The sequence below is a fragment of the Amphibalanus amphitrite genome, unplaced genomic scaffold (genome assembly GCF_019059575.1).
Source record: "Amphibalanus amphitrite isolate SeventyFive unplaced genomic scaffold, NRLGWU_Aamphi_draft 001665F_arrow, whole genome shotgun sequence".
NCBI classification, from domain to species: Eukaryota; Metazoa; Arthropoda; class Thecostraca; order Balanomorpha; family Balanidae; genus Amphibalanus; species Amphibalanus amphitrite.
In genome coordinates this window covers 97,535-123,479 of record NW_024883158.1, presented here as the reverse complement: position 1 = coordinate 123,479, position 25,945 = coordinate 97,535, and the positions used below count along the sequence as shown (strand labels likewise).

The 25,945-nt window shown below is 53.0% G+C and overlaps 3 protein-coding genes across 3 annotated transcripts in view; all 3 read left to right on the top strand.

Annotated features, from left to right (window-relative positions):
• Positions 1-2,177: 2,177 nt before the first annotated feature.
• LOC122374509 (adhesive plaque matrix protein-like) lies at positions 2,178-5,796 on the top strand. Its single transcript, XM_043353303.1, has 2 exons — positions 2,178-2,211; positions 3,208-5,796. Exons 1-2 carry the CDS (start codon positions 2,206-2,208, stop codon positions 5,605-5,607), a joined length of 2,406 nt encoding a protein of 801 aa, XP_043209238.1. The 5' UTR covers positions 2,178-2,205; the 3' UTR covers positions 5,608-5,796.
• A 1,865-nt stretch (positions 5,797-7,661) lies between these two features.
• LOC122374510 (D-aspartate oxidase-like) lies at positions 7,662-10,460 on the top strand. Its single transcript, XM_043353304.1, has 2 exons — positions 7,662-8,192; positions 9,359-10,460. The coding sequence occupies exons 1-2, from the start codon at positions 8,010-8,012 to the stop codon at positions 10,169-10,171; spliced, it is 996 nt and encodes a 331-aa protein (XP_043209239.1). The 5' UTR covers positions 7,662-8,009; the 3' UTR covers positions 10,172-10,460.
• Positions 10,461-13,618: 3,158 nt separating this feature from the next.
• LOC122374511 overlaps positions 13,619-25,945 on the top strand; it is a 68,438-nt gene continuing 56,111 nt past the window's right edge. The window contains exon 1 of the mRNA XM_043353305.1: positions 13,619-13,797. The gene's annotated coding sequence lies outside the window, so the exon portion shown is untranslated. The remainder of the gene's footprint in view (positions 13,798-25,945) is intronic.

Sequence of the window (25,945 nt, the reverse complement as noted above, 5' to 3'; positions counted from 1 at the left end):
CACGATCTAGAAAAAAACGGGCGCATTACAAAACCAACAAGGAGGAAATAATCTGTGAGGGTAGGAAACATGTGTTGGAAAATTTTACCACCGAGAGGAAAGGAATTTGTAACGATTATTTGGTTTCTCTACTCTCTAGTCTCTACAAAATTTATCGCTGGAGTATCCGCTCACATATTTTGTTAATGGGATATTAAAAGTAAAATGAGTAAGAGTGAGTAAGGAAATGACAGTCTAAAGTGTATTACAATAATGCGTTGGTGTGTTGTTGCGAACACAAGACACCGATCAAAAACCACTTTACCAAGACACGCAAATGCATTTTCATATCAGTGTGGCCTTTGCGCTCGTATCTAAGTGCTCAGTGTCATTTCGAAGACGTCACTTTGGTACATCAGCCGACTTCTCGACCTACCCGGGGGCCACGCAGTGATCTCTCCTGCTGTCAACCATCGATTAATTATAAAAGAGCACGTAATTTGTCCAAATGGCTCGATTTGTGACAGGTGATAAGAGGCCCAGCGGGGGGCGCTGGGAAGGGGGAGTCGGGTGACGCCCTGCTCTGGCTCGGCTGAGCGAGGGGGGGGGGGCACGGTAAGCGGCGGCTCAGCGGGCGGGCGCACCGCACACAGATCGGACCAATTAGAGCACTGATGACGGGTCAAATTCGATATCAAATGGTTAGTGCATAGGTGAGCCTCCGGGTGTCACTTACTGCGTTCAACTTAAACTGGGTCAAGTGGGGATGCAGGGAAACAATATTTGGCATTAATTCTTTGGTAGAGAAAAGTGTGGTAAGACGGGCATGCTTTGTTTAGTGGATGATACATCGCGAACCAAAATCACAGTAATGCTGTCATTTGGCCTGAATGAGTCTTGAACATTGCGCAGTTAATACCGATAGTGCAACAGCTTAGCTGCATTCGTCTTTAATTGCCAGGCGTTTCCGCGAGAAACAAAAAACCTTCTCCCACCCGTTGAGGTTATAGATTAGCTCTGGACTCAGGCCGATCCCGGTCCCCACAACAGGGCCCCTGAGCTATTCGGGAGTGAGCCACTGCATTCGTCACTATCAGACAAGATCTCAGTCTGTGCAAACATGCACTTAGACCCTGTCCATGATCTGAGCAGTCGATTAAAATCTTATTGAGATGGCTGTCATCATAAGCGCCAGATCAGAATTATCTGCGGGTGCTTTATACAGTACATTAAGACATGCTTATCGGAGAGTGACTATAAAGTACCTAAACTGTCCATAAATGGCATAGACTTAAAATGACATGTAAATCGATCTATCTTCGGCTTCGTTTCACCTAAGTTTTGTTGTAATCTGAACGGAAAAATACCATCAGCGTCTGAAGCCCCGCCATTCACCCCCAATACGACTGTTGTTACCCACATAAAATTATTCCATAAACAACTTAGGTACTGCCTACTGGTCTTTGCAGTGAAACCAATTAACTTATTGTTTCTTTGGCTAGGGCAAACAACTCTGTGAGTACAACAGAAGTATAGCATTGAAAGACCGCAACAAACACTTAGAGATTCGCCACGCTGTAACATAATTATGCTTTCAATCGCTGCAGCACGATCCGAGCAAACGGAAGTTCCGCCCGTCATTTCCACATTATGTGGAACGGAAGCAAGACCCGCACAACAGTTCATTCCGAGTGACGACAGAACGTGACGCGATCCTTTGATGGACAACCGAGTATTTTGATACGTGAGGGAGGACCTCTATTGGTCCAGTGAACAGAGTGACCGGCTGTTCGCAGATATGTGGGTGGAGGCGCCTTTTATTGGTCCGTTGAGAACTGCTGGACGTGGAACCCTGGTTGGTCCTCTGCGGACTACCGGACGTGGATTGCCCACCGCGTTTACTGCTCATCCGGGAGCAGAACTGATCAGAATCCTCGGTTAGTGATCCTCCGAGGGCTGCTGGTCGGCGGCCCTGTTGTGGGATGAGGACCCTCTGCCGGTCCTCGGGCTGGGGACTGTTCCTCTCCACACTGCCGGCGCGGACGTGGGAGGAGAGCCCTCCGAGGCGGAATCGCGCGCCCGTCGCGGGGCCATGAGGGCGCCGCTCCGACTGGTCGGCGCCAGCCTGCTGTCTGGAGCAATGTCAAGGGCAGCCCGCGCCCCACTATAACTATAAAACGCGCCCCACCAGCGGCCACCCCGTCAGTGACGCCTCAGATCAGCACCATGAAGGTAACCAGACCACACCCGGGCCGCGCGCGCACACAGATCCGCGGACCGCCGCGCCGGGTGGATCGGAGGACACCGGATCGCGAGGAAAGGAGAGAGCGCGAGAGGAGAGCGAGTGCTGTGCGTCGGGTGCTCTGAGATGTGGAGAAGGAGCCGTGTGAAGAAGTGTGTGGAATGACTGGGGACTTTGACACGAGGTCGCAGTCTCGGTGGTCCGTGGCGACGCCCCGTAGTTCACCAATGGCCCGTGGTGTGAGAAGCAGGCTGTTCCGACGGCAGCTCCGTCGAGGCCGGCAACAGCCGCGTCATTATCAGGCGTGATTCGCAAGTTTTCGAGTTGCATTATGTTTAGTGCCTTGGCGTTAACGCATCGTTAGTTTTATTTGCTATTAAAAGATCCCTGGTGATATTTGGAGCTGCGGAGGAGAATGTGCCTTTTCAGTTGTCTATTTCTAACTAAATTAATGCAATGTAATGCATCTTGTGTTTGTTTTTACTCACTGATATCTTAAATTTTACATATGAGCGGACAACGGTTTTTAAGGAGTAAAAAATAAAAAAGCGAACAAGCAAACAAATAAAACATAGCCAATCACTGCCAGTAATAAACAGTGTCTAGCTCGCAAATGCATGTAGTTCATTGTTGTAATATCTCATTATAATGCAATTTATAAAGCTGTATCAAAATTGTATTTAATTCATATATACAACAAAATATCATGGTATCTATAAAATTTATGCAAGAACTGATATCTACTGAAATTCCGCCACAGAATTGAGCAAAAGATACGTCAGGCTTTCTACTGAAGAGCTGATGACGTTGTTGGCTCCGTTGATTTTACTCCAGGTCCCAAAAGAGCAGTACGATGATCTGTGGACTACCCCCGCGCGGGATAACCGTTAACAATTTATTTTCCAGGTTTTCCAAAGAGCAGACCGATGACCGTTTATGGCTGTCCCTCCTCTAAGAGCACATCGCTGACCGTTTGTCTTCCGCAGGTCCTCCTGCTGGTCGCCGCCGCCGCGGCGCTGGCGTCCGCCGCCGGACCGCCGCACCCCGGCTACGCCCCAGAGTACGGCTACGCCCGGCCGTACCAGTTCAAGTACGGCGTATCGGACCCCTACACGGGCACCGTGTTCTCGCACGAGGCGCACAGCGACAGCCAGACGGTGCTGGGCCAGTACTCGGTCAACCTGCCCGACGGCCGCGTCCAGCACGTCCGCTATACGGCTGACGAGGTCGGCGACGGCGGATACAACGTGGTCGTCACCTACGAGGGCGTGGCGCAGTACCCAGAGGGACCGGCCGGCCACGGCAGCGGCGGCTACAGCTCACCACGGCCCGTCTACGGCCCGCACGGCGTGTCCCGACCCGCCTACGGCCCGGCGCCCGTCCACCCGCTGAGGCCCAAACACAGCACCGGCTACAAGGGATACCGGGGACCCGCCGGCTACGCCCCGCACAGCGGCTACGGCGCCAGGCCCGCCTACGGGCCGAGCCACTCGGGCTACGGAGCGGCGCCGGCGCACACCAAGGCGCTGAGCTACAGCGTGCCGTCCACGGAGGAGGCCGGCTCCACCGCCAGCAAACACCCCACGTCTAGTCACAGCTCCGACTACAAGGCGCCATCCACTGCCTACGGAGCCGTCGTCAAGCCCTCGGCCACCTACGGCGTCGTGGCCAAGCCGTCCACCAGCTATGGAGCTGATGTCAAGGCTCCCAGCTATTCGTCGAGCTACAAGCCCTCCACTTCCTACGGCGCCGACGCTAAGGCTTCTTCCTATGACGCTGAAGATGAGGCATACTCGTCCTATGACACCTATGTCAAGCCTTCCACCGCATATGGTGCTGATTCTTCCGACTCGGGCGACGGCGACGAAGAGCCATCCACCTCCTATGGCGCTGTTGTCAAACCCTCGACATCCTATGGCGCTGACGCGAGCTACTCGCCCGCTTACAAGCCCTCCACTTCCTACGGTGCTGATATTAAGCCATCCACGTCCTACGGCGCTGACGCGAGCTACTCTTCCGCCTATAAGCCCTCCACTTCGTACGGTCCCGCCTACAAGCCTTCTACTTCGTATGGCGCTGACATTAAGCCCTCTACATCCTACGGCGCTGACGCCAGCTACTCGCCCGCCTACAAACCCTCCACCGCCTACGGTGCTCATATTAAGCCCTCTACTTCGTACGGCGCTGATGCTAAGCCCTCCACTTCTTACGGAGCCGGTGCGTCCTACCCCAAGGCCTCAAGCCACTCTGCTGGCTACAAGCCCTCGTCCACCTACGGCTACGCCCAGTACCCCTCCTACGGCTACCCGTCCCACAAGCCCGTGACTCCATACTCCCCGCCCTCTTACGGCCACGGCTCCTCCTACAAGCCGCCCGCCTCGTACGGGTACGGCTCAGGTTACGGCCACGGCTCATCCTACATGCCGGCTTATGGCTACGGCTCTGCCAGCCACGGCTCCTCCGGTTCCGGGGCCCACGGCGCCGCAACGTACCCCGCCCACCCCTATCAGCCCGCCCCGGCGTACTCTGCCGGAGGGTACGGCCGGCCGTCGTACGGCTACAGCCCTGCGCCATACAAGCCGGCGACCAGCTACGGGTCGTACCCGGCCTACGGCCACCCCACGCCCTACACTCCCGCGGCCGGCTACGCGCACCCCGCTACCGCCTACAAGCCGTCGCCCAGCTACGGTCACAAGACGTCGTACAAACCCAAGCCGTCGTACCACGCCGAGCCGTCCCCCAAGCCGACCATGCTGTACAAACCGGAGCCCGCCTACAAGCCCCAGCCCGCCAAGCCGGCCAGCTCATACAAGGCTGAGCCCGCGCACACAACCCCCAAGCCGAAACCCGCTTACAAGGCGGAGCCCACTCACTCCCCTGCTTACAAGCCGGCCCCTTCGTACAAGGCCGAGAAGCCCGCCCATCCGTCCTCCTACAAGCCTTCTCCGTCTTTCAAGCCGCATCCCATCCATAGCCCGTCCTACGAGACGCCTTCCCACAACGAGTACAAGGTACCAGCCCCCTCTCACACATCATACAAGCCCTCTCCTTCGTACAAACCCCATCCTACCAGCTCCCCGTACAGACCACCCCACCGGTCCTACGCGCCGACGATGGCCTACGGCCGCCCCCACACAACCTACCGGCCCAGCCCCAGCTACGGCCACCAGTCGTACCCAGAGCACGGTCAGGCGTCCGGCTACGGCAAGGGACACTCCCCGGTGCACGCCTACACCCCCAGGCCTGCCTACGCCCCGGTGCATGCCTACACCCCGAAGCCTACGTACGCCCCGAAGGTTGTGCACAAGCCGCTGACTCCTCCCAAGAAGATTGAGTTTGTGCATGTGTACTATCCGGGGCCGTACCACAAGACCAAGTCTGAATAGGCTGTTCAACTTTGTAACTGTGTAATGTGTATGCCGCCATGGTAGCTAAATTATCAGCAGAAGCTAGTGATACTTACTCATGTTACATTGTTGCGTGCAAGTAATTTATGTGCGAATGTGCGCTTTGGAGTGTGATTTTAGGTGAGGTCTATACATTGTCGGGTGCCAATACATTTGAATACGTGCGTACCGATGGTTTTATGAGACGGTTATCATTTACGAATGGATATTACAAGTAACCGAGTCTTGAGAACAGCGGTAAAGTCGGTGAAAAATTGACATATTGACGGAAGATAACTGAGCAGTCATGCATAAATATCTTGTCACCTTAGGTCAAATAGGCACGTTACGAACTTAATCACTCATGGAGTGCTTCCTAAACAAACTACAGCTCCTCATGCTTTCAGGCACAGCAAGACAAGCGATGAATAAAGGAACTGTCCTGAAAACATGCAATGATATTCTAATTACACATCGTTCGACGTAGTATCCATTTACTCACGCATGGCTGTACTGTGAAAATCACAGCCGATGTAAGCGAAACCACTACAAATATCAACTCGTAACAGGATTATAAATTGCTTATTTCGTTGGAAAAGGAACCCGTGTGAGAAATGGAAACAGTAACCCTGCAATTCGACCAACGAGCTGGGCTTATTTCATGACCGGTCACTAGGAGAATAATGACGTTAAAATCGTCACTGAGACAATGTATGCTGTCACTAATCCATCGTACCTAAACCCATATGCTCTGAACAACGTCTCGCATGTGCAATAACGTATCAATTTTCATTTAATTGTTGTTTCCCTCTAACATCATTGTTCTTTTCATCTTCTGTCATCATTTCGTATCATTTCGACAAATTTAGGTATGCAGACTGCAGAGATGGTTCGAGTCAAGCTAACGATTAATGAAAAATCCAAAAAAAATAAGAAGGCATAGTTAACATCAGTCCATTGCCAAAAGAATGGTATAAATATAAATCTAACTCATTAATATGTAAATCGGTCGCCGTTTACCACAATTACCGTATAATTCATCGGGAAAACAAGAAAACACTGCCTGCAGAAAATTCCCCTTGTTTGCTCAGCCCCTTTTACATTCTACATGGTGCGTCCCGATAATGTGAAAACAAACACCAGTGTCCTATACCGTAATATGCGCCTGGAAGTGGTCGAGCTCAGATAATCGTGAGAATACTCACAAACCACAGGTCACCTAGATACGGGGGTGTATTATGTCATTGACATTGAAAGTTGAAAGTGGTGTTGCGAAACTCGAAATGCACCATTGGACAGTAGCCGAGAGGCACGCCTACCAAACAGGCCCACCCCACCCCGACCCATTCTCCGCGGCATTACCCCTATAATTAATCAGTCCAAGGCCGCTGTTTTTATATTACTTACCCCGGAAGAATAATTAATTGCGTCTTCAAAACTTAACGACGCAGGTGTCCGCTCGGGATGACCAGATTCACGCTTCTGAAAGGGCGTCTTTCCGCCGCTCCATTGGAAGGTGTCAGCCGGTGGCAGCGTCTATTGAGGAGGGGCGGGGGCCCATAAGGCGTCCCTGTGTGGCGCGGGCGGGCCGTACCGGCCGCGCGGGGCGCCGCCCGCCCTCCGCCGGCGACCTACCGGGCGGCGCCGTCTCCGCGCGGCGGCAGCTGACCTAGAGCAGCGGCCGGTGGTTCCGCACTGGAGCGGCAGCTCCTGGGACAAGGCCACGGGCCGGGCGGGGCGCCGCCGCGCTCCTGGCAGCCGGCCAGGACATCTCAGCGTCCCCTCCACCCTGCCCAGTGCCCTGCCCCAGCTGCCCTGCCCTGCCACCTCGCAGTTAATGTGACGACGAACAGAGCGGGGTCAGGCCACGCCGTGGCGCAGCAAATGGCCCTGGCAACCTACCAACATGCGGACATTTATGTTGTTTATCACTTGGGTGGTTTATCTCTGAAGGTCAATAAACCCCAGTCAGTTACCGTTGTCATTAAGATATGCGCTATATCACGCCCGTCCTGTGCGCCACCATGACACCGGTGAACTCAGCGCTCGGGTCTGTTTACTCCCGAGTTCTCTAGTCCTGGACAGAGCCGCGTCACGAGCGGACCAGAGCCGGCACCGGTCTGCCGTCAGACGAGCAACAGACACCGGGCTGACCGCACCGTCCTCCGTCCCTCAGACTTTCCCGACACCTAATCCTGGCCTGTGCCCTGCTGACTGACCTCTGCAGCTGCCCGTGACCTCGACCTTCCGAATGACCTTTGCACCCACCCCTAACGTAGCCCAAAACTGACTGCCCTCTCCCTGACGTGACCCTAGCCCCTGACGTGACCCACATCCCGCCCCCTCCCTCCTCTGACGCGCCCCGCGCCCGCTCCGTGAAGTCGTGACTCCGTGAGCGGCTGATGGCGCCGTCGGTAGCCGTGCTAGGAGCCGGTGTGGTGGGCGTCAGCACGGCCCTGGCGCTGCGGACCGACCTGGAGCACGCGGAGGTCACCCTGATCGGAGCAGAGCTGACTCCTGACACCACCGGCGACGGCTCGGCCGGAGTCTGGGGACCGCGCAGCATCGCCGGGCCGCACATCCAGGTGGGTGCATGCCTGTGTGTGCTTGGGTGTTGGGTATGTACTGTACTATTGCCTTTATCGATTCTACCAACGAAGGTGCTTGTTGCTTGGTCGTTTCATGTTACTGAAAGTAAGCAATAAAACGTAGTCTATCAGACTTCCCAACCGTAACTGTCATTCATAAATGTCCTCGATGAAATAGATCCAACGCTTCAATTATTGAGCTTATACAAATGTACTAGGTAGATGTAACTTGTCACAAAAAGCCCCAGAATTGTGATCCACATTCCCGAAAAAAGCGACCTTAAAGGTCGAACCCAAGGCCGAGACAGGAGAGAAATATCGCCTGTACGTGACCGTCTATCTGTGACCGGGTGTCCGTCCTGTCGGCACGGTCGGTCGATCGGACTGGACCGGATCCCCACCTGTCCGTTCCGGCACGGTCAGTTCCGTAACAGCCGGCGGGTGACACGGACGCTGTTGTGTTCCGGATGGCCGCGTCCTTCACACCCCATCACAAGGACGGGGGAAGGGGAACGCCCTATCGCCGACACCCTGCGGCCGATCGGGTGATTAGTGTCGAGAGACAACGTCCGGTGGCTGCCCGATGGCATTGAGGAGAGATTTGGGAGGACGTATCACATACCGGAGCGCTACGGGGTGGATAAGTATGATTTTTACGTGCCAAAAACATGATTTGTTATTTTTCACAACATGCAAAGGCGCTCAATTTGAGTACTTACGATGTAAGTAAGAAACGGATTATTGGTACAAATGCTTGATTTGTTTCCCATATGTTGGGCAAACAGATGTGAAAGGTTTGATAGCAGACTTCCCATTCAATCACCTGAATGGGAACAATTCTGGGTATGAGGGAAGGGATGTGCGTCTCCCCTTTCAGCAGGGCTGAAGATGCACAAAACGTTCATTCTTCCCCGTCCCTGACATACGAAAGGGCATGCGTCGAGCAAAACACGCACACGAAATGCCCGCATGTTCCCGAGCTGTTTGTCTTAATTATCGAAGTCTCACTTTTCATTCTTAGAGCTCTAACGAGCTCCATAGCTCCAAACCAGCCTCATTCAGTGAGCTGACCTTCAACCCCCCACCTAGTTAAAATCGTCACCCGGCCCGCCCACCACGGCTGTGAACGGTCGACCTGACCTGACCTGACCTCTCTCCGGCAGCTGAACAAATGGGGCCGGCTCACTCACGACTTCATTCACCAGCTGTGGCAGGAGGGCGAGTGTCCCGGGCTGGGCATCGTCTCCGCCTATGACGTGGAGGAGAACATGCCGGAGCCCTTCTGGAAGGACGTGCCCTTCAGCTGCACGCCCATGACCGAGCGCGACCTGGCCGAGGGCGGACATCAGGGCAAGAAGGGATACCGCTACGTCACCGTCTACGCCGAGCCCTCCAAGATGCTGCCGTTCCTGATGAAACGATTCCGCGATCTAGGAGGAAAGGTGATCAAATCTCGAGTCAAGACGCTGGACGAGCTCCCTGGCTATGATATAATAGTCAACTGCACGGGGATTGGAGCCCGAGAGCTGGTCGGGGATGAAAAGGTGATGCCGGTCCGCGGACAGGTGATCAAAGTCCACGCGCCGAGCGTGAAAAACGCCAAATTCAGCTTCCCGGGCACCTACGTCATCCCGAACGACGAGTTTGTCGTGCTGGGCGGCACGGCGCAGCGCGGCGACTGGCGCGTCGATATCGACGACGGCGACACGGCGGCGATCCTGGCGCGCTGTCGGCGCTGGATCCCGAGTTTGCAGAGCGCGCGGGTGGAGCGAGTGTGGGCCGGCCTGCGTCCGTTCAGAGAGGGCGGCGTGCGACTGGAGGTGGAGCGCAGGATGATCGCCGACAGGGAGGTGCCCGTGGTGCACAACTACGGTCACGGAGGGTCCGGGGTCACTATGTTCTGGGGCTGCGCCCTCCAGGTGACCGAGTTGGTGAAACGGGAGCTTAGCCGGTTACAGAATAAGAGCAAACTGTAGCCGCGCGGGGGGGGGGGGGGGCGGATAACGTTCGGTTGAAACGTTCAGGCTGCACATTGTTTGCTAGCGAATCTATGCTACCGATCTGAGAAAGAAGAATAATAGACGTTAAAATGAATAGTTATTACCTTTGGGTTACAACTATTTTGAGTTTCCGAATAGAACGCCAAATTTACCTCGGAGGACCCACTTTCATCAGATCATTCAGACGTCAAAACTCAACCACGATTTAGGTACTGATGGCTTCTCCTGCACCCACACCGTTCGAATACCATTCAGTTTTTTTTCTCAGAGTCTGGAGACTGATATTCTAAATCATTTATAAGTAATAAGGCGTTAATCCTAAACAAAGTATCACAAGAGTTTATATGCATGCTACTGACGTACCCATATAAGTACCTACTACCTATGTCACTCAGTCTTACCACGATTGTACTCATACGGATGCGTGAGTTATAAACAGTAGTGGAATAAAGTAATCAGCACTCACGCCTCACTGATTTCGAGTACGGTATTCTGCACGGAGCCGGCATATCAGTCACCGGCCATTCACAGCATTCATCAAAATTAGACCGAGAAACACCCAAGTCTTTGCTGCGCAGAATAGGCTATACTGTTGTTGAAGCTCATTTAATATACCATTTGATATAATTCATTATAATCTGATGATGCAACGTTGTGTGAAGGAGGCTCAGCATGACGTTCAAAACTCGGCTGGCGCGATGTAATCGCCGACTCCAGCCGCAGAGCGAAGGACGGGTCACGCCACGATTGGATCATAAGTAGAAGTCGGTATTGGAACGTGATTTGACTGACCTGAAAACGCGCCATTATCCCCGAGAGCAATCAAACACCGGTCAATTCAGAGCCCAACTATCAGCCGAGCTCTTCCTGTTCCTAGAAGAAAAGTGCGACAAGGCCTGATATAATAAGTACATTATTGAGGCGAAAAATAATGCCAAAGTGGTGCGCTTATAAGCCATACCTACGATCTTTTGCATAACGCAATTGTCGGTCGATCGGGTTTTACGATGCGAACCGCTTTTAGGGCACACTAAGTTTTTACTTTTGTTTTCTGTTATTACAAAATTATTAAAGCAGCGCACGGAGCCACTGTTTCGGGCATATTTTATTTTTATACCATACCATTTCGGTACATGTAGGAACTTCAGTTCCGCCCTAGCCAAGTCTTTCTAGTTTCTACATAGGTCACTGGTCAGGGTCCCAGTTCACGTCAAGTAACATCGCCCCAAGAAAAAGCAAATGCCCGCGATAGCTGTACGTACCTACCCACGCACTTAACGATTGCTCTGAAATTTTCAGCAATTGCGTACGTAAATTGCGCACGTTTACGCGCAGGATCTTTGAAACGTCAATCTCGGATTTTTTTTTATATCAGTCACCTATACCTATAGTCAAAATAAATCGAAGTCAGGTTGATTTTGCGTACACCCTCGATTAAAAATCGATGTGAATTTTGCCAACAGCATCTTTGTGGACGAAAACAATGCTCAAACTCTCAAGCGTCATGCCACAGTTAATACAGGTAATACTGGGTAATACATGTATCAAAAACTAAACCGAGTTAGAAAATGTCAGCCGTGAGCTTATATCCATAGGGTCACCTATTCATGGACATTACAAGCAATTTTTCAACAACTGCTTTTGAGAGAGACAAGCCAGAGCGATGAATAAATAAAGCTACAACTTCGATGTGTTCTGTTCAACGATACGGATCGACTGATATGCAACATTATACCCGGCCAAGCGATGATCTAAATCTTATGTGAATGCTAAAGTCGGGAAAGCTGACCTTCAATGTCCTCTGGTGACCTGACCTTTGACCTGACCTAAAAAGGAGCAATGTGCCTACTTTTTTCGCGATTTTTTAGCCTCTTTCGAACTCCGCACGCCTGTCGCCTGTGTCGCCAGTCGCCACGTGTCCATAGAGTCGAGTTTCGTAAATGTGTAAATGAAGGATTCTCCTTGTCACAATGTGCTACGATCTACAAAGGTCATGGAGTGGTTGAGCCAATTTTGACGTTTTAGAAACTAGAAAGGACGGTGATGATAAAGAAAAAATGATGATCTTGTAGAAATTAATACAGACTGAGACAGAAAAACGCGAAAAGGCGTTCGTAGGGACCGGCTAACCAGTAAAAATTCCTTTTACAGCAGGACTGGCCTAAAATCTCACAGCTCCCCCCCCCTCCCACGACACCACCACCAACACTACCATTTTGCATTGTCCATCCCCTTTCTCTGTGTGAAGCGGCGGCAATACCGAGAGCGACCCTCCTGCCTAAACCGGCCCGCCACCTTCATTGGCGGTAGTACCAGTAGCTACCGCCAGGTGACAGCTATGTACCTATACGGGACTCCACTCGCCCTCTACTCTGCCTTCTAGTCTATAATAGGTATATCGTATTCGTGACTCAAAACCTGAGCCAGAGTTGAGACTTGAGACAAGACGCAAGACAGCATGGACTAGAGATCAGACAGATTGAGACACGAGGCCAAACTCACTGGCCTGTATTTTTAAATAAATGCTTAACAAGAAATCTCAGTGAGAGTAATCATGAGCGATGCTTTAGATGCCTAAATCGGTTCAGAGGGATTGAATGATATTATCGGTTGATGTATTGAATGGTCGGTTTTGCCATGATATAATAATGCTGATGAAAGTGACCAATAACATGGCAGTGAGGTGTATTTTTATATAACAAAATAAAGCCGAAAATATAGAAAGAGCTTTCGTTACATCATTATCATCGGGTTCTCAGAACCCGATGATGTCGTAAGACGAAAGCTCGTTCTGTATTTTCGGCTTACTTTTGTTACATGCCAAAATACACCTCACTGCCATGTTATTGGTCAATTTCATCAACATATTTAAATATTATCGGTTAGTGACTTTGCAGACTGAGACGCACTTGTCCCACCTGACCGGACCTGGTACAACTGTAATTGATGCAAATAATGCTCTAAATCTAGAGACGTGCCAGCATGCAGGCAGAAACAAATATGCTGCGCTGCAATACGAAAGGAGAACGGAGATCATGTCACGAAATAATGCTGGAATTATTCCATATTTCCGTACCTGAATTCTGAAAAGGAGACGGGAGTTCCGGCTTAGGTATGTCCTGCTTGTCCTCTCCTCCTCGATCGTCAGCGGACGCCCAGCATCGGCATTATCACTACACGTACACACACTGCTCGCATCGCCCACGCACAACTTCACACAGCAAACTCGAGAAACCTCAAACTGAACTGAAACATGCAGCTGAAATGAAAGCAATCGACCAGCCCGTCGCCTATACCACTGGCAGCTTCTACAACTGCTCACTAGATGTCAGACTAGTTCCCGTCTCCTACCGCCTCCTGTCTTTACTAGATGGCAGCACTGTACAGCGGCGCGGCCGTCGCCCGTCGCCCGTCGCGTCGCACGCGCGGCCCGCCCGCTAGTCCCGCGCCCGGTGCTGTGTGGGGTGTGTGCTGCTGCTCTGTGAGGCTGTGACCGAACTGATTGAGAAAGCGAGAGCTGAGCTGTGGACTGTGGATGGCGAGGTAGCAGATTCATCGAGAGACCAGCGTGTCAACCAACGAACCAGGGAGACTTGAGCAAGGTGAGCACTGACTACTGAACGAACGTTGTGATTGATCCGGAAGGGGGAGGGGTGCACACCGGGGAGCGCGAATATATTGGATGCTCTTGTATTTGCTAATGGACCTACTTACCGACATCCGGATATCATTTCGTTTTACTTTCATCAAATGCCAGCTGTAATATTGCTCGTTTGGAGTGATCGTTTTTTGTCCAATTTGCGTAAGGCGTAAGCTGCATGTAAATGTAATGCATTCCAATTTTCTCACGGACGGTAGTTTTCGCCTATGGCAGGTCTGATGTGTATTGCATAATGCATACCTCAGGTTTGGTATCCATGCTCGATGGTTCAATGCCTGGGCTTAGGTATACCGGGAGTCTGCAGCTAGGAGCCGCCCAGAAAGTAGGCCCGAGCCCCGAGTGATAGCTCGAGTCTCGATGCAATGATGCTGATGATTATCTGCCCGTCTGGCATGAACTGATAGGTATACCTACCTGCTGTCTGCTGAGCTGAGTTTGGCGTCAGCGACCCAAACGCCTCTCCTAGCATTTTTGCGGCAAGGTTTGCTCTAGTTACTGGTTCGTAGCCCATTCCAATTCCATAGGTTAATCGGTCCAAGCCTTGCTGTTGTCACGCCAGGAGATGATGGTTCTTGCTGTCCGGCACTGCGTCATGTCACTCGGCCACGCATCTGCAGTTGCCGGAGGGACAGCCACAGGCTCAGGTGCTGTGCCAGCATGGTCAGAGCCGTGGCTGGAGTCGGAGTCGGAGTCGGAACCGGAGTCGGCCGCCCTCCCGGGCGGTGTCAACAGGTCAATTGCCATTTCCCACGTCCTCTTTGAGTGTGGGACACCGCTTCCTGCCCCCGTAACGCAATAAAAGAGTCGACACAGTCCATGAATAGCGCATCGTTTTGATGTCCATTTTCGGCCGAATTTATTCGTGACGTCAGACGTTTCTGACTAAAATGCCGAATTTCGATGAACGAGCAGAAAAAATGACATGGGCAAAAGATGGTATCTTGGTTCTTGGGTACGCATTGGTAGGCATGCGAAAGATATCAAGGGAAGTGTATGAAAAGAACCGTAGTATGGCTGAGATAATGCCACAACAAATTGTCTTGTCATTCAGTTAAATGACACCTATCTACTTTCTTTTCAAATGTCACTTTTCCCTTTTTATTGTTTTAATGTAGTTGCGGGGTACGAATCTGATCATCAATGACCAGTAAGATAAATCGGCCGACTAATTTTCCGATCTATGAGTCCTCTGTTACTCCCATCAGTAAGTCGTAAAATAGCACCCGGTATTTTCTGGCCGTAAAACCGGCGCCGCTCCGAGGCGTGGCCCCGCCTGTGTCCTGCACGTCGCCCCGCTGCCGCCGGATGTTGTTAGGGGCCGGCCACAGCGTGTTTTTCTCGTTAGCTCCGTGTGTGAGCAGCCGACTGCGGCGGCGCCTCGAGGGGCCGGGCCGGCGTCGTGCCTCAGCCTCCACCCTGGCCGTTCGACAGCACGGTCACCGCCCAATCCGGGTCAGCCGCGCTGCAGACCGGCGCAGAGGCCGGCTGACGCCCGATGGAGCCGCCGCACGCACTGACTGGCCTCTCTCGGCCGCTGGTCGGTGTCTGAGCTGCAACACCGGGTCAGCGTGGCGCCTCTCAGCGTCCATAGGTATCCCGCATGCTTCGTCAGAGCTCGACATCTAGTCCTTTCCCCGTTAGAGCATCTGCTGTTTTTTCGATAGTTACATCACCCTCAAGTCATCGCTCCCAAGAAAGTGAGCGCCAATCAGTTGAGGTGAAAAGGCCAGTCCGGTGGGTTTCTTCCGCGCACATCTGTCGCGGTTCTCCCAGTGGAGTTTCGGCGGCGGGCGGGGGCCTCTCTCTCCCGTAGTCGCGATGACAGAGCTCAGGCAGCTGGGCACACTCGGCGCGGCGCCCGCCGGCACGGCACGGCACGGGTTATAGGACGCCGGTCAGCTTTCTCTCCGCTCAGCAGCCGGTGAAGCTGTGTGCCGGTGTATTGGTTAGCGAACTGCTCGGAGACGAGTTGGTATAATCCGCTGAGGAGAGCCCTGGGCACGTGCCGGTTGACAGCGAGGAATGGGTCGGAATAGAAATGGCAGTGAGCTGGTGAAACGAGTCGAGGAATGTCAAAACTGCCGAATCTTCAGGATGTGGTTCTGTGTGATGATGCAGTCCAGTGGCCCATTCGACGTGCTGTGATGTATCTGTAGCTATTTTATCGGCATCTCGCCAGTAACCCGTTCCCTTGCTGGATATCATGCGTCGAGGAGCTGATGAGCGCTCAGCGCACCCTGTGGGTATCTCGCTACCCACCGCACGTTTCCCAGGCGGCGACCGCCGAGTAGCGGGCCGTTTGGCCGAGAGGCGCCAGCTGCTGGTGGTATAGTGGGGACCCGGCGGGTGGATCCGTTACTGCTGGACCGCAGCACGTCCACTCCGCCCCTGCTGCTGTTGGCGGGAGACGGAGCCGGTCGGAGCGCCGCAGCGGAGGCTGTGGTCATCGTCCGGTCACCACCGGTCACTACACAGTACACTGGCCACCAACGTTCACCACCGTCACCACTGGTCATCGATCAGATGATGACCCACCCAAAAATGGTCACTGCAGGCTCTCAGTGTCGGCAGCTGAGTGAATGATGCAGTTGTAGGTAATTTACCATGAGTGATGCGAGATAGGGACACTCGTTCGGCGGGTATCGGAAATGCGACTCGAATGGATTGTTGTTGTGTTGTGACGTATTTCGCAGAATGAGTTCCGACTACATATGTTGGTGTTGTGTAGGAAATGTCCCCGACCAGCCCGATATCATTTATCGAGTAGATCGTGTTCGTCATTTCCTTTGAACTTTGTGCCCACGATTTCCAATTAGATGTTTAAAGGAAACATGGCCAGCTCTCAACTGTCCCATGTGGGGCCAGTTCGACACCGCCTTCATTCCACGCCTCTGCGGTGTGACCTCGCCCTGCCCCCTCCCCTCCCATGTCGGCTACCCACGTCTGTAACCGGGCCCGTTTATTGCATATCACGGCCCGCCAGTTACCGTTGGCATCCATCCTATAGCCGGCACCTGTTTTCGTCGGTGAGCAGCCGAGCTGCTTATGCATGCATCTGCCTATACAATCTGGCCACCCCGGCGCCTGAGGGCGGAGCCTTCGCTCACCGGGACCGGCAGGGAGCCGCGTGTGAGCCGGCACCGCGCCGCACAGGGTCCGCTGCGGCTGACCGTCGCTCTCCCGACCTGGTGTGGTTCAGGAGAGGAAGCCCAAAGAGGAGTTTGTGGAGAAGGGAATGATGAAGGACAGGAGAGCGTTCGGTCTGGACAGCGTTCGGTCAACCCGGATGATGCGGCGTCACTGACGTCACTCGATGGTTTTCCAATATTGTCCCGGTGAATGGGAGGCGGCATGACTGTAAACCCTGAATGGAAGCATTATTTGGGTTTGGCTGTATGCGGTAACAGCCTCACCCTGACAGTGAATAGCCTCTAGTTATTTCCTTCCTCCCACATCTCGCTCCAATGCACGATTTACCGTTCACCTTTTCCGTCAAACAATCGGGTCATTTTCTCTGCTGACCTCTAGTTGTAACCCAGATCACAAGTCAGTCAATCTCGCCGATTTACAGCCTGTAATGAGGCCGTATAAGTATGATATACTGGTCAGGCAGCGCCCGCGGCATGAGTACATTGTCTCTCGAGTCACGAAGTGGCTCTGCCTGGCGGCCGTGCGTGGGAGGGGAGGAGAGGGAAGGGCGTTACGTATCGTAACCTAACGTAACCTAGCATAGATTACGTGCCGTGATGTGCTGCGGGCCGGGCTGGGCTGGGATTGTGCCGATATTAATGGTGCTGTGGCTGTACATGTGCGTGGCCGTAGGTGTGCCCTATTTGCAAGGACTGAGGAAGGCGTGTGTACGACCTATAAAAGGGAGCTGCTTGAGACGTCAGACGACTGAGGGCGGTCTGTGTGGGTATACTGAGCTCGTTAGCGACTGTATTCCAGCCAGATGAAGCGCCATCTTGGCATGTGCCATATTTGGACCTTCCATCTCGCTGGAGCTTATCTGGCATCTGTGATGGCCCTGTCGTGGCCGTGGCTTGGCATCAGGCTCGTTGTGAGAGCGTGGGGTTCTTCAGGACGTGTATCAACGCTGGCTGTGAACCGCAGGAGGCCAGCCACACGGCTACGAGTCTGAGGGAAACGCGGCAGGGAGCACTAAAAATATTGTCGCTTCCTAATTCCTTTTGTTATTTTCCTCGAAATTTGGCGACACTCAAAGCTGCTTCACGTATAGACATATGTGAAGTACGAGTATATACCTCAATGTGCTTGGGGACTTGAAACATTTTTAGTTTGCATTTTTATGCCCCACTGCATATGTTTGTCGCATTGCATAGTTGATAGCTAGGTAGGTAGGTATAGGTGATTTTGAAAGCCCATAGTACCATGCTGCTCGTTACAGTGCACAGAAGCCCCCCCCCCCCCCGAGTTCCTAGTCCTGGTTCCCACGCGTGTTCTGCCGGTGTCTAGGCCGCCTGTCCGTCTGTCTTTCCGTCCGTCCTTCGCCGCCGTACACACACAGAACACCTTGACCTGACACTGAGCACCGACATTGCCCAGCTCCGTCTACCAGGACCGCTGGCAGAGATAAACGCACGCCACATGTTCACAGCATTGTTCCCAGGAATGGTACCAGCCATTGTTTGTGTGGAACTCAAGGGCGGACGGGTATTGGACCGACCCGTAGCCAGACGGTTAGCAAGATTGTCCCAGTTTAATGTTACTAGGTTAGGAAAATGAATATGCCACCGAGACGTTGCTTATCCGATGGTTGTGGCTGTGGTAATGCGATGGTGCATTGTATCTACCATTGCAATTCAACATTGCACATGCATTGTGGGCTCGGTACGGCTTCGCGCTAACAATAGTGGATTGCGCTTTCTTTTGATTGTGTTACTCTTTGACATGAAGTGCTGATTGATAAAGCCTGTTCAGAAAGTGTGATAGCCTGACAGCGACCTTAACTCATACGGTACGATGCTGGTTGCTGACAATATTTTGAAATATAGTAAAGCGGCTTTCGTGGTTCCTATCTGCTTTATCGATTCTCAGTTCTCAGCATCGAATGAAAGAAATCATTGAAAAAGTCTGGTGTCATCAATAAATTCCCTCTGAAAGCGATTAACGGTTCTTGTTGTAAGCATTGCCATTAAAAATGGGACTGGCTATGTGTCTTATCCATTACCAAACAACAGAAAACAGCATGACGCCTTTCCCTTTGAACATTGCGAAGGACACGAATAGTGCACAAATGCTACACTGATGTGTACCAATAGTGCCTGCCGTTCGTCGTCCTTGAGCCGGTGAACACTATATTGCTCCGTACATGTGCTTATTTGAAAATTACTACACACTGTTTTTCTGTTAAACGAACAATTATTTTGACCTTTTAAAATCGTCTTGCCGCCTTGTTGATGCAAATGGCTGTCACACGATTCAAAAGGTGACCAAGTAAACTCAAAACAATTTAATTGTCTTCATTGAATTCCACGCCAAAAGCAATAAGGGCGAAAAATGCATCGCGTGTCTTTTAATGGAAGTTGAGTGAACGTTCTTGTCGAAACAGCTTCATATAAGGGATGTGCATGATTCGGTCCACAATTGTCGACTCCGCCGGCGGTGCCTTTGGCCGCATCATTAGCACACGAGGACCGTAACGGTGCGGCTCACCGCGGATCGGACGGACGGACAGGCGGACAGACGGACGGACGGACGGACGGGTGGGCGGCGGGCGGCGTTTTTTTTTTTATGCGACCGCGCGCCGGCCAACAATGTTCCATGACGGATGGTTTTCTTATCAGGACATGCGACGGGTTAACCGGATGGTTGGAAACTGGAAAATACAGTGACAGTCGCGTGCTCTTGCATAAATCATGTAAGAGGACTGACAATAAGGTGTCTGTGATTGATATTTTCTTTGCTGGTCAAAATCGGACAAATTCTGCCCTGGTATAGACATGCATTTCCAATTGGCAAAGGACATTACAATGCATCAGCATTCATGGAGGTTTCGGATTTACCGTGATGGAACAGGATTCTTGGAAACCGTGCTCACAATGCTAGACAATTTGATTACAAGCTTTCGCTTCTTATTGTGCGGCTAATGACGCATGGGGCTGTTTATAGATTTAAGTAGATGCCTGAAAATTTATAATAAGATGTGTAGGTACTATTGTATTGGCATTTTCCAACCTTCCACTTTGTCAAAAAAGATCACTCAATACATTTCTGACATCCTTGAACCGTCACTTCCATTCCACTGCCATCTGTTATCAAGGATTTCCGCGCCGTCACATGGCCGTTAGCAATAAGCGACGTGCAGGCCGGCAGCTGTCTCCGCCCTGTCCTCAGCGGGGCCGTAACCCTTCCCCTCCGAGACACTATCGGCCTCGTTAGGGGCGTTATTACGGGACGGTGGGCCGCCGTAACGTGACGCACCTGACGTGACGGAGACGGAGACGTGACGTGACGTGACGTGGGCCGTTAGGAGCAGGTGCACCCGTGGCCCCTGCACGGGACCTCCGCTTCTCCGAATGACGGCAGGTGACAGAGGTCGACTTACATTCGGGGGATGCACTAACGAAACCGTATGCCATGCCAACAACAATCAGGTATACCACCCCCTGCTCTCGCCGCCTCGCCAGTTTCCAGCTCTATCCCGCCCCAAATAGTCTGTTCGTCCTCAGTCCGTCGCTAGTCCGTCCTTAGTCCCTCCGTTCGCACATTCACCGTCCGTTTATGAAGAGAGAGGTTGAATGTCACCCGACCCGTTCGACATGGCATGATGCTCGCGGCAAGGGACCGAAAAATAACCGCAATTGCACAGCAATTAAGTCACTTTAGCGTGACATTTAGTGCGCAGATTCCCCCAGCACGCGTGTGCAATGTTTATGGTGTCTGATCTACTGAGCATCGAGCTGGCAACGTTAATTATATATCAAGGTCACGACCTCTCCGGTCGGTCCCTACAATAGCTGGCTTTCAAATGCCGAAAAGGGAAATTCACCATATACAATCTAACGATTCAAACACATGCTCAGGAGTTTTAACTTTTATATGACTATTTGAATGCTCCTCATAGCGGTGAATATTCCCAAACCGATCAGTTATTCGTATCTCACCGACATTTGTACACCATCTGACCGAATCTCAAACGCCTTACCCACATCGATCACCGTCACGGTCCATTTAAACGGAATCGAGCGCAGCGATCTTTTTCAGGCGTTATTGACGCCAAGGAGTGGCGGCTGAGCTGTACACAGGAAACTGTCTCGCCCACAATCAGATACGGCGGAGCTCGCAGCCACCCGCAGGGCCCACCCACGTCAGAGGCACGAGCCGGCGAAAATGGCGCAGACGGCCGAGCCGACCGACAGCCAGGGAGTGATGTATGGAAATGGTGTGTGTCAATGGCAGCACAGGGACGGACGGCTCGCGGGGGTGGGTGTCCGCCAGCTGCTTGGTAGGGGACGTTACAGTGGGTTACTTGCCACACTCCAACAGCTATGCGTCCGCCCGTCAGTTCGTCCGTCCGTCTGTCCTGATCTGATTGTCGTCTGTCCGTCTGTCCGTCTGTCCACCCGTCCGTCCGTCTGCCCATCCGTCCGTCCGTCCGTCTGTCCGTGTGCAGGCCGGCGCGGCAGGCGTCTGGCGTCTGGCAGCGGCCGATCGAGGGCACACGTGACCGATCCGGGTCAGCGGTGGTGTGCCGGGTCGACGCCGGGTCGGCACTGACGGTCCGGGCGGGGCGTGAGCCGACCTCGATCGGAACGACCCGCCTCGGCTCGGCTGGGGTCGGCACGGCCTGGCCTGGGTGGGGCTGGGATGGAGTTGACTGGGTGGGGCCGGGATGGAGTCGACTGCAGGCTGTTGTGGGGTGGAAGGGCTTGGATTTGGTTGACCTGTGATGTGCTGTGATTGAGCTGGCTGGGCTTGGCTGGGCTCAACAAGGCTTGATTTTGGTTGACTTTTCAACAGGAGTGGGCTCTGCTGGGCTGGGCTGGACTGGGCTGAGGTCGAGCTAGCTGGACTGGGCTGGACTGGGCTTGGCTTTGCTATTACCACTTCGTTCTGGATGCGGACGGTTATGGTTGTCGGCCGGCGCCTTCGATTCCTCCCTCGGCCGGTGGTCGGTCGGCCGGGTGTCGTACGGACGCAGCGGCCCGTGCTCGAGCCGCGGTACCGCAGTCCCAGCTGGACTCCCTGAGCCGCCATATGGGAATGTGGAGGTGTTCACGGTGGCCGCCTCCGAATGGCGAACAGACACCGTTATCGGCCGCCGGATCGGACTGACACGGCGAGCCGCCGGGTCCGCATAGTCTCCTCTCCGCTCTGCTCTGCTCGTCTCTGGTCTCCTCTCCTCTCCTCTTCTCTCCTCTCCTCTCATCTTATCTCATCTCATCTCATCTCATCTCATCTCCTCTCCTTTCCTCTCCTCATCTTTTCTCTCCATATGTCAGCTCCTCTCGCCCTGTTCTCCGTCATATCCCCGGTTTCGCGCTGCAGCAGCGTGAATCTTTGTGATTTATTTTTTGCGTATTGAATGCTGCACAAATTTCAAGGGAGTTGTTCCTCTAGTGATACTTCACCTGTCGCACGTTTTTGCGGGGATTATCCGTCAACGCGGTCCCTGCGATTTATATTCCTCTCGCAGCTTATCGGCATTTGTAAAGGGAGTATCTACTTGTGTCTGTGCCCGTCCGGCCCGCTCTAACTTCAACCGCTCTAACTTCAACCGCTCTAACTTCAACAAGGTATTTGTGAGCAAGTAATGGTTGTTGGATGGGACTGACAGCGGCAGTGCTTGCCTATCCCACCGTCGCTCGAGATTTGTTTGAGTTTACATTTTCGCTGTGAAAGGAACGCTTAGTAAAACGTGCGACGCTTCGGGAAAGCTAATGAAAGCTGATGTGCCTTACAAAAGCACCCGCACCTCAATGTAAAAGCTATCTATGCATCGATGGTTTCTTGCTGTGAAACCCGCACTCCGGACTGTTTCTTTGGGTCGATACTTTGGTCAGTGCCGGAAACTCCCAGGCTGAAAGCCTCACACGGCCGTCTCGGTTGGATCTCCCGCTGGGAGCTGCGGGAGATCCCGCAGCTCCCACCGGACGGCGATAAAAGAGACGGCGGGTCATCACTCACCATGGACGGCCGTCCGTCATGAGCTGTATGCAGACCGTGTGCCCGACGTCTGACAGATTTTGTAGCCGAATCCTGACAAGACTATCTAATCAATATTTAAAAGTTGAAGTTCCAACGTTTGAAAGGCTGTGTGTGCGACATTTGAAAGGCTATGTAGCGGACTATCTACTAGACCGTGTGTGAAGACGACGTTTATTTGGGTTGTGAAGCTGCTGATGAATGTAGCCGGCATTTGGCAGGGCGCATACCTGTAAGCCTGTAAGCCTGTAGACTTGATATGCCGTTAAACGGCCGTATACAATAGCGGTCGTCAGACTGGTGTGACCCGTAGTCGCACCTGTCCAGTCCGCTCGTACCGGCCGGTGACATCGTGACCAGGAATGTTTTCACAAACAATAGGCCAGACCGCTCACCACGCTGGAAAAGACACGATATTTCAGAACTGACGGCGCTGGCCAGTGACTAATTACATGCTACTTCTGGGTAGTTTACCTAGCGGTAGGAATGCTTATGACGAATAAGATCATCGCTTGTTGTTATTGATTTCCTCCACGAAACTATTTTACGCCAGTTTTCTCCGGCTACCTTTCATCTACTTTTACCCACACTTACCCTTGGGCGCGCAGCGTTGACTTGTTTTGTTTTTAACGACAGGCGTGTTGGGCCGTATCCGTGCCCCGTCAACAGACAGTTGCGTTATTCGACACTCGGAGAGCAGGCGTGACGGGCCGGTGCCGTAAGTGCTTTCACACCTTCACAAATAGAACCGTAAATTTGTGCCGTGTAGGAGTGAAGACCGCACCCATCGGACGGGGCTGTTGGAGCGCCGTGCTCGTGACGTGCCATTGAGAAACCATCGACTGTGTGTTCCGGCCGGTTAGGTCACATCTGGTGCGCGCATGGACTCAGTCCCAGCCCTCGAGTCGGCCCCCAGTGCGTGAGCAGGGTCGAGGTGCGACATGTGGGCAGAGGGGCGGGGGTGAGTGCGACATGTGGGGAGAGGGGTGGGGCCGGAAATGAGGACGGGCCGCGTGTTCAAAGGCCCGCTGCGGCCGGGGTGTTCCAATGGTCATACGGCCACCAACTGGGCGTGGGGAGCCGACTGACCCAGTTAGTAGGAGGCGCGGGCTAACCCCAAACCAGTCAAAACGCTGCGGGAGGCCCGACCACCGGAGCCGCTCCCGTGAGAGGTTCATCCCACCACTATTCATCGCTGGAAGGGAGGGGGCGGCGGCCGGTGGTCGGCGCTGGTGGCCCTGTTTACCTCGCCGCGCCGCCCGCCGCCCGCGCCAGGAGCGCCACGCATCTGAAAACGCCGCCCGGCACGCGAGACTCGTCCCGTCGAGTGCGAACTGAGGGGCGAAAGTGGCGTCCCGCCCGCGAGACTTCGGCTGTCAGCCGTCTGTTGGTGTCACGTGACAGGACACGCCTCTGGCTGCCGGTGTCACGTGGTCGTGAGACGCGGACTGAGACGCACTAACAATGGGACAATGACGCGACTTTCATCCTTGGACACGATCGTCAGTCTGCCGGCCTTTCAGGAAAAGTGACACTGAAAGAGTAACATGCTGTTTTACGCTCATTTGTGATGTAATTAACTGTCGCATATTGTCATATGGTGTGCTGGAAGCTCATTGACTCTCTGGATGTTTTTAAATTAAATTATTATCCAAATATCCAGCATATACCTACCTATGCTAGCTTGTCTTTTCAGTCGCTTGTGCTCTTGTTGAGCGTGAATAGCGCAGTCTTTCAATGTATTTCTGCATCAGTGAGACACAATAGTACCCGAGTCATTGTTCCGTGTAATCTCCTTTCCCGTTTCACTTTTCACAATAGTCAGGATCGATGTTTCTGTTGTTCTGCCGTTATTGGGGCCTTCTCTCCCGGATTCTGTCCATCAGCTCAGCTGCCTTCAGCGCCTCTGATTGTGGTTCTAAGGGAGCTCGGCTCGGCTAAGCTCCCTCCAAACTGCGGTCCAAGTCGCAGCTGTGTCTCCTCTGTTGGACATGTCACTGATACTGACACATTGATGACTGACACCGCGGTAAACGACCAATCTGACCACCTAGGTCCCTCGTGACGACCGCGATGGAGTCCTCCGAGCTAGCACGTGTTCTATCATCAACCGCGGCGGTGGATTATCGTTTTTAGCCGCCACATAATGGCCTTTGGTGCGAGGCGACGCCACCGAATGCCGTTACCTGGAAACGGTACCCATGCGTCACCGTGGGTCACGTGATGGGACAGATGGCCAATCGACGGTATGGGTGGCGCGATTCCACCGTGCCTCTTCAGATTATTATGAAACTGTCACGTTAAATCGGATTTCTAGCAAACAACATGGTATCCAATGTTTTGAGGGGATTTAGCCAATCAGGGCAATCTATGCCCTGTGATGATTTATAGTTTTACTTATCGTAGCTCGTAGGTATTGTTTAAATAGAACTGTAAGGTAAGTGAAATGTGCTGTAATTTAGTGAAAAGGTGCCAACTATCTATAACAAGATCGCAACAACACAGCGATTCGTCATAGTTTCTGACACATTTTACATTCGGCAATATTCTGACAACACCGAAACCAACATTGGCACTGATGCATGCTACCATCGATACCGAAACGCTCGACTCTCTGATTGAACCTCTTTATTCCCCCCCCCCTCCGCGGCGCGCCCACCCGGGGAGCTCACACGACCGTGCTGACCGCGATGGCCCTAAAGATAGGACACCACGACCCCATCCGTCGCACCGGTCTTCCAACCGTCCCCGAATGGTCGGCTCAGCGTGGTGCTGGGAGCTTTCCTGACGCCATACCGACTCCCATTGTCTCACCTTCCCACTCACCTGAGGTCATCTCGCAGCGAGAGGCAGATCTCTCCGCCTTCTTTCACGCCAAGTCGCACCTCGCTATGGCTCGGGTCTATTGTACTTGTGGTCAT

What these genes read in the sequence shown, in the direction of transcription:
- LOC122374510 (XM_043353304.1), top strand. Translation starts at nt 8,010, where the DNA reads ATGGCGCCGTCGGTAGCCGTGCTAGGAGCCGGTGTGGTGGGCGTCAGC. An exon ending in TCGCCGGGCCGCACATCCAG is followed by an intron (nt 8,193 to 9,358) that starts GTGGGTGCATGC and finishes TCTCTCCGGCAG; the next exon opens with CTGAACAAATGGGGCCGGCT.